This window comes from Triturus cristatus, chromosome 5_2 (genome assembly GCF_964204655.1).
Source record: "Triturus cristatus chromosome 5_2, aTriCri1.1, whole genome shotgun sequence".
Taxonomy (NCBI): Eukaryota; Metazoa; Chordata; class Amphibia; order Caudata; family Salamandridae; genus Triturus; species Triturus cristatus.
This window is the reverse complement of record NC_140588.1, coordinates 794,809,857-794,820,343: the sequence shown is the minus strand read 5'-3', so window position 1 is coordinate 794,820,343 and position 10,487 is coordinate 794,809,857. Positions and strand designations below refer to the sequence as shown.

Here is a 10,487-nt window from a genome sequence, read left to right as displayed (position 1 = left end):
CCAATGGTCTTTTAAAGACCTGTAAAGTACTCAGGAGTGTGTGAGTGCCTGGGAAGCTGTTTCAACTCGAGCTGCCACACACGAGGGGGGGGGGGTATGCACTGCCAGTAACCTGCCAGGCCAGTGCACAGCACTTGCATCACCCTCTTTCTGCCTGCCATTGCGCTCCATGCTTCTAAAAGGTAAGAACAAAACGTGCATTTGCGTTTCAAATGTCCGATCCTGCAGCAGCACACTTCCAAAGCCATGACAGTAACCCGATTCAAGGTCCCTAATCTCCCGCTTTGCTCTTCTGAAATGCTGGCATGTATTGTACTAATACTCGCGCTGTGTAGAAATTCAATAATTAAATAGTGACGCCATCAGAGCGCCCCCGCCCTCCCACTCCTCGTGACGCCATCGGAGTGCGCGGCGGCGGAGCAGGCCTCGGGAAGAGGCTGCAGCAGCTGATCATGGCGTCTTCGCTCTGGAAGGGGCTAGTGGGCCTCGGCTTGTTCGCTTTAGCGCACGCAGCTTTCTCTGCAGCCCAGCGTGAGTGTCGGCGGGATTAGTGTTGTGGCAGGTGACAGTTGCTGACCGGCGTATCTTTCGGTTTATAAAGCCAAGAGTGGCAATGACCGAAAGAGACACTTGAAGCCTGAGATCCGCGTGTGCGGCAGGTAGCAGGTGCTCCGGTGCACAACGTGCCGGGAGCCTCTGAGAAAAGGCTTCCCCGTAGGCTGTCTATAGCGAGGGAGAAAAGGGTGCTGTTAGCCGGTGCACGCCATTGAGGCTAAAGATCACAGACTAATGTTGGGGGAGGGGTGGCAGGTACGTCTCTGTGGGGTGTGAGGCATAGAGTATAGAATAGATGGGGACTGTCAAGCCCTTGACACCCCCACCCCCCAATAAGGATGAAGTCTGGTATTTAAGAGTTTTTTTCTAAGTCCCCGGGCAAAAAAGAAAATAGTTTAGGAGAGGGGTGCAGAGGAAGGCGTCTCCTAACATAATTCGTACCATTGCATCTTAATACAAAGTACTAACGCATACAGTTACAATTGAATTAAAACTTGGAGGCATCAAATATGCCACACTTTCCACACTACAATCGTTGATGACCTAATCCGCGCCTTCCACCAGTATTGCTAACTATAGAGCTCTGGTCCTTCAAACGGAAGCCGATACGAATTTAAAATCCTATCTTAATAGTGATAGACTCGTTCCACTAAAATGTCCCGCTTCTAGAATAAATCCCGTCTGAATTCTCGAGTTGCTTTATTGACCATTTCATGTGTAGGACCAAACCAGCAGATACCCTATTGGTGATAACAGAATCATAGTTCTATAGCCTCATATATCATTATTACGTACCCCAAGTGCAATCATATCCTGTTACCGTAATTTCTGCCTCAAATAATCGGACATTGGCACACCTGTAAGAAAAGTGGTCAGTTTTTCTACATCATAACTAAATAGCCTACTGTTGATTATGTGTTATACCTGCATCTCAGCCACTGTTAGTTAAGAAGGGAGATATGTTATACCTGCTGCTCAGCCAGTGTGAGTGTGGAGGGGAATGTTGGTGTGTGGTGATGGAATGTTGGATGTCTGAAAGAGTCAGTTGGAATGTGGGCTGAGCTGCAGGAAGGTTGCTCCTGGTGGGGCTCCTCATTATAGCGCTTGATTTTAACTACTTAATAAACCATTTTACTTAATCTGTACCTGCACTACTGGACTGTGTCCTATGGCTTCCAGCAAGCAGATCCCTTATTTTTAAGTGCATGAACTAAAGCCTCAAATCTCGGGTGTGTCTTAGCAGTAGTATTCGCTGCAGTGTTCTGTCAAGAACACATACAAGTTCAGTTTATTCAGTAGTTTGCAGGGCTCAAGTCCCCTCAAAAATGTTTGGCAGGTCTACTATGAGTACATTTGGGTGTATTACAATTTTTAACAAATTAGATTTTGCATTGGGGTTGTGCCTCAATGTATATATTTATGTTTAAACCCTGCCACAAAGAAATTGACAACAAGGAGACGTGGCAGTAAATCTGTTCTAAATTGGTTGCAATATCTGTATTTTAAAATATATTATGGAGTTAAGGCACCTGCTGCAGGAATCTTTGCATGCCTGATCAATCTCAGTGAGTAATAAGGATAACCTATTTGATGGAGAGATCTGTGTATTTCCTAGTTTTGAATCAAAGTAGCATAGTGGATTAATATGTCTCCTACAACGCACATTATGTAAAACACAGGTGACATTTTTATTTTCTGTAAATGGATAAGTGGGTTACTGCTTTTAGGACCGATCCTTTTGTTACTTACAGTTCAAAAATTGTAATTCTTCTAATATAGCACAGTGCAGTATGAAGGGCATGTGACTACTACACTTTGTAACCCTCACTGTCTTGTGTAACACATTCTATACATTGATTTACACACACATGATTTATTGTTAATGTATATTCAGTACGTCTGATGTAAAGTGCTTTGACACCCAGCATTGGGATGAGTAGTGCTAGAATAATATAAAAGAAAAAAAAAAAAATAGTGGTATTTAATCTATTTCTGTAAATACTGGGACGACCGACACAACATTCTTGCACTGTATGGATATCTCTTGTATACAGGGACTGAACAAAGTCGAAAGCATTTCTCCCTTAAGTACCTGTGAAATAAGATATGAGCTTTTGTTTCCCCACCATTGCATCTAGGTGCGAGGCTCCTGATAGCTCCAAGCCAAGATACACTAACAAAAAAAGAGGCCTAATGGCCCCTTAACTCCTGCTTTTGTTATGTACTAACCTGGCGTCTAAACCCCCTTCCCCACCAGCACATTGCTGCTCGGAACAAAAGCAGACAACGCGCAGGTGCTCTGGAATATGTCCCGGTGTCAGAAAATAACACCAGGACGAGTTAAGCACATTTCTGTGAATTCCGGGCGAAGTAGGAAAGGAACTTGGCACTCTGCTGAAAGTGGGCAGCTTTGCAGCAGGGTATCGATGGGAGGGGGGGGCGTCTACCCTCTGAAAAAAGTGGATAGACCGTGTCTACCCTCGACTCGAGCCATGGTACTTTGCCATCACTAAGCATACCCCACACTGTAACTGTCAGCAGAGACGTCTTTGTAGTTCTGCTTAGCCTTTTATCTGACCACAAACTTGTCGGATCATATTTCTCCCAACCTTTTAATAAATGTGTGAGCTGCTGCACATTCAGGCATAAATACATGCTCCAACACTAAATAGGCCATGGTCCTTGATTTAGAATTTTCTAGATTCAAACTGTAAGAGGTACTTTTTCAATCTAGACACAGTCACTACAGTTCACACATTATTTCGAGTAGGCTTAAGCCAATGAATACCTTCAGTTACAATTTCATCTCTTCTAATTTTCTTCCAGGGTGCTCTTGAAGAACGTTGTACCCCGACCAATACAAGTTGGCCTAGTGGCTCACTCTTCTAAGATTTTCAGTGTCAGTTCGCATGCATTTATCATATTGGATTCCTATCTAAGGTCTCTTAGCCATAACTTGGATGCATTTGTTAACAATACCAACATCTGTAGAGTATTAGGAAAAATGATTTTATTATTATAACAATCTTGGCAGTACTAACACGAGAATGAAGGGAGTTATGTTCTTTTTAAAGGGCTAGCAATCCTGTTTAAATGTGTCTCGAAACACAATTTTCATTGGTTCCTTCATACTTGAACCCATCTAATGTGCTTTTATGCAGATTAAGGAAACAAAGGGTGTGGTGATATATTTACAGTTATAATCTCTGCATTGGCTCATTTTGATATAAGGCCAAATAACCACAAATGAATGCAAGTGCATCAGAAATCTCTCTCACTTCAAAACATGTTTTTATAGCCTTGAAATGTTGCCCGTGCATAACTGAAATAAGTGGGAATGTTGTAAAACTTTACTTCCCGTAAATACCACATTGGTCCTCACCAGTCATATTGTGGAAGAAACTTTAGAGTTCAGTAAAACAATTGACCAGAACATGCTGTAGTTAAGGAAGTCTTAAGTGATTTCTGAGAATAGCAGTCACCGTGAATCAATTTATCTGGTAGGTAGAACACTCCACTGTACAGCTCAGAAATAAGAGTAGATTTTGTTGAGCTCAGCTGTGACTGTTCTGACCTGGTCAAACTTTACCTTTCTGAACACCCCTCACACAAACCAACTCAGGAGATCTTAAAATATCATCTTGGGTTATCACATTAGGTGCTAGGTAGCCCCAAATATGCACGGGATTTGAATCCATAAATCCTGACTTGAATCTCTGCACGAATATTGCTCAAACCTCCCACAGCCCGCAACTCAAAACTAATTTTCGTATTATTCCCCTCATATGCAATTCTGACCAAGAGATTTTCTTTTACAGTAGCGATGCTTTGGTCTGCTCCCGCTAGTTCGGGCCTTTAAGGAAGCCATTATTGCTCCTTCCATAAGCAGAGTTATATTGTATTCTACAGCCTCCATTCGCTATAGAGGGTAGTTCCTCTACTTCAGCTGCCCCACAAAATCTTGTCATCCAAATTGGGTGACAGTTTGCCATCTACACAGGACTTTCTACTAAGGCACTTAATAAGCTATAGCGAGTCTACAGCCACACATCCGGGCACATATCTGGCTTGCAAGCTATGACTATTGCAAGAACTCACTAAAACTTTCCTGCTGAGGGCCTCCAAAAACAGCTGCAGTTAAGGTTGTGTCATTCTAAAGACTGTCTCTGTTCTTACCACTTACAAGCTTCCAAAGGTTCTTCCTGTACTATCAACATTTTGCAGAGCTCAAAAATACGTTTCTTGCATGCTTCCTAATAGTCCGATATTGCTCAATTCTCCTGTGACCTAATTATAGCTTCATTCACAGGTCTCTCTTGCACTTACCAACCCATTGCAGTCTAGTCACAAGCCCAAGTCAATGCCCATCTCCAGAAATCTAGCATGTGGCCCTAATAGGGACATGTTAAGATTTTTCTTAAATGTAATCCTTACATAAATAAAAATTTTAAGTTCTGCCCCTTGCCCTACACTTTTGACATCTAGGATTGATTTCTTTTTTACCATTTGACTGGTTTTTCGTGTTTTGTATGTCGAGGTGTGTTTAAGTGTATGCAAATGCCATACAAAAAGCAACAAATCATTCATGTAATACACTTTCACAGCTGAAGTACTTTGTAGTGTTTGGTTGTAACATCAGCCTTTTTAGTTGTCAGCTCTCTGTGGTGCATTACAGAATTCTTCTTTGGCATGTGGGTATGTAGGTTGCAGAAGGACAGTTGCCAGTTGGTCTGCTTTATGCCCTGTCCTGTATTTTAATCATAAAGAACATTGCTAATGACAAAAGACTTGACTTTAGAGAAAAGCCATAGAAATAGCTACCCAGTTTAACTATGTCTCGGGATATAAAACAACTGAAAGTGAACAGCATAGAGCAGTGGTTCTTAACCTTTTGCTGCAGTGGCCTGCCCACTGAGTCATTACTGGAAGCCAAGGATCCCGGCCTAAGAATTTTTAATGTTTAGAACTGCAAAAGAATACACAAAAATACAGAAACAAGCATTCGTCAAACAAATATAAAAATGATTAAATAGGTTATTTCATTCACAAATATAAAAAACAGCATTTTAATTGTACGGTTGGAGCTTTTCCAATTATAATTAAGGCCACCCATCGTTCATACTATATTCTGTTTGATGGACATGCGCTGCTCCCACAAATCACTATAAGAATACTAACTTTTAACTTCCACTTGCAAATTCCTTCACATTTACTGGCATTTAAAAAAAAAAAAACAGTTTCACACTTTGCTTCTTTATTTATATACACTTTATTAATCTGTTAATATTATTTAATTTTCTAAGCAGTCTCCGACTCCTGGAGTAGCCTTTATTGACGTCCAGGGTTCACAGACAGCAGGTTAAAAACCACAGGCATAGAGCAAATAAGTGAAAAAGCCAATGGTAAAAAGACACTGGGGGCTTAGGTGGGAGGGCATGCAGTAGTATGGGAGATGTGATGAAAGAAAAACACTAGAGAGGGTGTGCATTTCATGCATAGTAGAAAGGGCCACATAACCACTATAAAGGCCTGTCCTGCCTATAACCAAGTGTGTAAAAGGTGTAATCGAATGGGTCCCCATTCTGTCATATGCAGGGGTTGGAGTGTAGGAAATTACAGTTCAAGCAGGAACAAAAATGTGGTTGGTATCGAGGAACAGGGGTGAGGGCAAAGATGTGAAGGAAGAATTTACACTTCAAATTTGTGGGGTCAGGGATGACCAAGATGCTTCCTTCTGTGAGTTTACAGTTAATGGTAAACCATTGAGAACCACGGCCGGTTCAGCTCTAAGATGCATTCAGATTGGAGAAGATGTAGAAACAAGGGAGAAATCTGAAGGAGTCCAATATCAAGTCAGTGACATACTGCTGGTAGATAATAAGGGTTGTGGATTAATTTGAGGCAGATATTGATCTGCACTTCCTCAAAGGTGTATGTTACTAAAAATGGAGGATGTTTGTTAGGGTCACCTCAATAATGGTATGTGGCTAGAACATTAGAACTTCACGATTCTGACCAAGTGCTGTGCGATGATGAACCAAAAGAGCAAGTAGTATATGATAAGGGGAAGCCAAAGTATCTAAAGATTTTGATTGACAGTCTAGGGTTGCTAATGAAATGCAAAGATGAAATCATATTTCTTGAAGGGGCAGTGCTGAAGGTGCATACGGTGAGACTGCTATCATTGTCCTTGAGAATGCAGTTGAAGTAATATTTGGAGAAGTTATTTTAGGAAAGTTGAGGCTTTGAAGTGCTTAGCTGCTATTGATTTGGCTCTAAAAGCAGAGTGGAAAAAGTAGAATGCATGTGTATTTTCGAGACCTAGTCAGTGAACTTGGTTGGACCCTTTGGTGAACATTGATGAAATAAAGGGTGCAACATTATTGCTGACGTAGGACCGCTCCTCTTTATATCATCACATTGCACTAGATGAGCGATCCAAATCTTTACTGTTTATCACCCCTCTGAATGGCCTTACAGTTTCTTTTTTTAAATTTTTTTATTCGTCATTGCAAAAGAAAATCAATTCATACATTTCATTAGGCAGATTCCATTTAGCCAGTTATACAATGAAAAAAACCCAAAAAAAAACCCAGCAGAGAGAGCGGAATGGCAGATACAAAAATAAATGGGGTTGAAGCATAGTCAAATCTCTATATAGATTATTTCAGTCGTTTTCAAATCTATTTCTCCACTCGGAAATTGGTGTCCATATCCGTTTCCCCATCTGTTGTGTCTTCCATCCTTTTTTGTCATACAAAGCTTTATCTAATACATATATTGCTAACAGTCGTGCCATCCATTGTTGAAATGTTGGCGGGTTAGGGTCTTTCCACATAGCTGCCACACAAAGTCTACATAGGATCATGGCTATATAGATGAACTCATGATGAGATGATTTTATGCCATCCCTGGTTACTCCCAGAATCATAACTTCATTGGTTATACTTATTTTGATCCCGAGAGCATGATTCAAGAATTGCTCTATTGTGTTCTTGAATAGATCCAAGGCGGGACAAGCGGAAAACATGTGAATGGTATCCGCCTGTGCGATTCGGCATCTGGGACAAACCACTCCCGTTGTTCCCCCCCCACTGAGCAATTCTATGTGGTGTATAATATAGCTCATACAAGGTCATTATTGCTGACGTAGGACCGCTCCTCTTTATATCATCACATTGCACTAGATGAGCGATCCAAATCTTTACTGTTTATCACCCCTCTGAATGGCCTTACAGTTTCTGTTGCATGCCCTTTGGTTTGGTGTCGGGGGTATTACACTGGGCAATTCATCAGTAGCTTTGCAAGGCCAATGTCACATGCTTCCAGGATGACATCTTACTTTGGGGAAAGAGTTCGGAAGAGCATGTTCAAACATTTGAGCAGGTTTTGAAAAAGTGCCTACTGTCAAGGGTGAGAAGTCCAAATTGGGTAAAAACGGCGTGGATTTTTTGGGTCAACATATTGACTGAGATGAGGAAAATTGAACATGTGTTTAATTAAATTAAGCCCTCGGTTCTAATAATAATAAAAAACAATTATGCTTATGCCAAGGACTAGTGGAATATTGCACTAAAGAAGGATGAGAAATGCAGTGACAAAGGCATGAAAATAAATTTGCTAATTTAATATTGGGGAAGTCTGCAATATACCTTGCTTGAAACTGATCAATACAAAATGCCAAGAATAAAAACATAAATCAAGAATTCTGCTTATGTATATCTTTTTATTGTCCTCAAAATATTTATCACATATATGTTGATGATACTGAGTGCAAGCATTCCCACTGCATACTCTTTAGCAAAAACGACATTTTCCTCTGGTGAATTGCAACCTAGAAATTTTTGTCTGTGTGCTTCTGTAGCTAGTTAACATTTCCTTAAGTAGCCATCTATCTGCTAAGGTTGTCTAACAAATGGCTCTTGCCTCTGTATTCCTGGGAATGAACGGAATAGTGTTCTCCATTCACTGTACACCTTTATGTATTTTATATCTAAAGCTATTCAAAAGGTTTTATTGTCTGACCTTGAATTTTCTTAAAATATTCTTTTTTTCATCGTTGACCAAGGGGTGAAGTGTTTTTGCCCTTTTCGAAGTGTGCTGCATAGAATGTTTCTATCTTGGCTAATAACATCGTATGCCTATGTTCTGTGTGCCCCTTAACAGTAAATGCTGTGTGTGGCCAGCTATGGTAAATTTTCCTTAACAGATGGGCCTCCTATTCAGTCATATAAGTGAACTGTCTTCGTATAAGAATGTGTTGCTTAGACAAACGAGATACTTTCAACTTCTTTTTAGTTTGGCTTACTGAGTAGGGTAAATACCCCTTTTCACTCTGGTGGCTTTGTGTAATGGCTATATCTCAATTCTACCTGATGCCACATTGCCTCACATCTAAAGACAGTACTACATGCTGCAACTCCACTATCCAAAGGTAATTTACCTTTATCACTCTACTCGGGGAGGGGGGGGCAGGGGGGGGGGAGAACTGTATTGGTGGCTGCTGTTTCCTGCACCTATTGAGTTTTTAAGCTTTTGTATGATCTTTAAAAAAATGTACTTCAATACATTGAGCACTGCTCCACACAACTACATCTTTCAAGCCTCACCTACTACCCACAAACTGCTTACCTAAAAGGCTACTTGTTATAATCCCCAGTTCCACATCTGACATATTCCTTGCTGAGCATCAAAAGTACTCTGATGACAATGTAAAAAGCTAAGGATGTAAAATGTAATTTATTTTTCAGTGGTTTGGATGACTGCATGTACTGCATTCTCACAAAAAAGCAAGCACCGAATTAAATGTCACGGGATATTATTGTCTATTTAAAGTCTTTTGATAAATTGGTGTGTTCACTAGCGAATAGTTAAAGATCAGCCCTGGATACTGACATTGTATGCCTTTTCATGATGGACTCCACCATGATTTTACGGAGGCAGCGATCCTTTAAGTTAAGCCTGTTTAGCTAAGATTTTCAACTTTGTCTAGTTTCGTCACTTTCGCTGGGACAGTGGGTGGAGGAATGCCTTAACCACTGCCCTTGCACTAGATATGGAGTAGACTTGCTGATATTCCATGAAAAATGCCATTGGTTTAGCTCTGTTTCTCAGTTATGGGCTAAGAATACATTGAAAGTCTTTCAGGCATCCCATAGTTGAAATGAAAGACCTTTTCCAACTGCCATTGCTTTTGAATAATTGGCATTCCTAAAACTCAATTGAGTAGTTTATAGGCCAGTTGCATACAATTCGTATTAAGTAATGTATTTTTTATTTTAAATACAGATCGCTCATATATGCGGTTAACAGAAAAGGAAGATGAAACTTTGCCAATAGATGTAAGTAATTTGGAAACAACTCCATTTTGGGTTTCATATATTTGAATGCCCTTGTTTTTCGTATGTGGCTTTGTATCTTTGCTGCCGTCTTCACCTTTTGATCTTTGCAGGTTCTATCAAGTTTTGTGCTCACCAGTAAAAACTAATTTAGTAGCACCAACACCATGCGTAGTCAATCAGTAGGAGCTTAATATTTCTATCATTAGAGTCCTCCACTACCCTGTAGAACAAACGTCATGGCCTTTCCCCCAGTCTCTTGCCTGTTTCACCATAGTGAGAATGCCTTGGAGAATTATTCTGCCATTTTGCCAGCATTTCCTTTGCTCCTTTGACTTGCTTTGCATCATAAACCTAAGTTTGTGTTGTCTCTGGTTTGCTAATGAAAATCTTAATTCCCCCTGCGTTCTTGCACTTGGTGTTTAAAACTCAAATTAAGGGGACATTTGCCCACCTATTTCCCGTTACCATAATTGCAATTTTCTGATATCTCATACATATTGCTGCTTGCGCTCACAAATACGATAAATCGTCCTCATCACACTGAATTCATTTAATTTAATGTAATCGGGCACACTTAAACACGTTTTTTCC

At 40.5% G+C, this 10,487-nt stretch overlaps 1 protein-coding gene across 1 annotated transcript in view; it reads left to right on the top strand.

Moving 5' to 3' along the window:
* Positions 1-370: 370 nt before the first annotated feature.
* Positions 371-10,487, top strand: part of MMGT1 (membrane magnesium transporter 1) — a 45,191-nt gene continuing 35,074 nt past the window's right edge. Inside the window, exons 1-2 of the mRNA XM_085607923.1 lie at positions 371-531; positions 9,844-9,896. Coding sequence (XP_085464049.1) covers positions 453-531; positions 9,844-9,896 — 132 coding nt within the window. The 5' untranslated portion in view covers positions 371-452. The remainder of the gene's footprint in view (positions 532-9,843; positions 9,897-10,487) is intronic.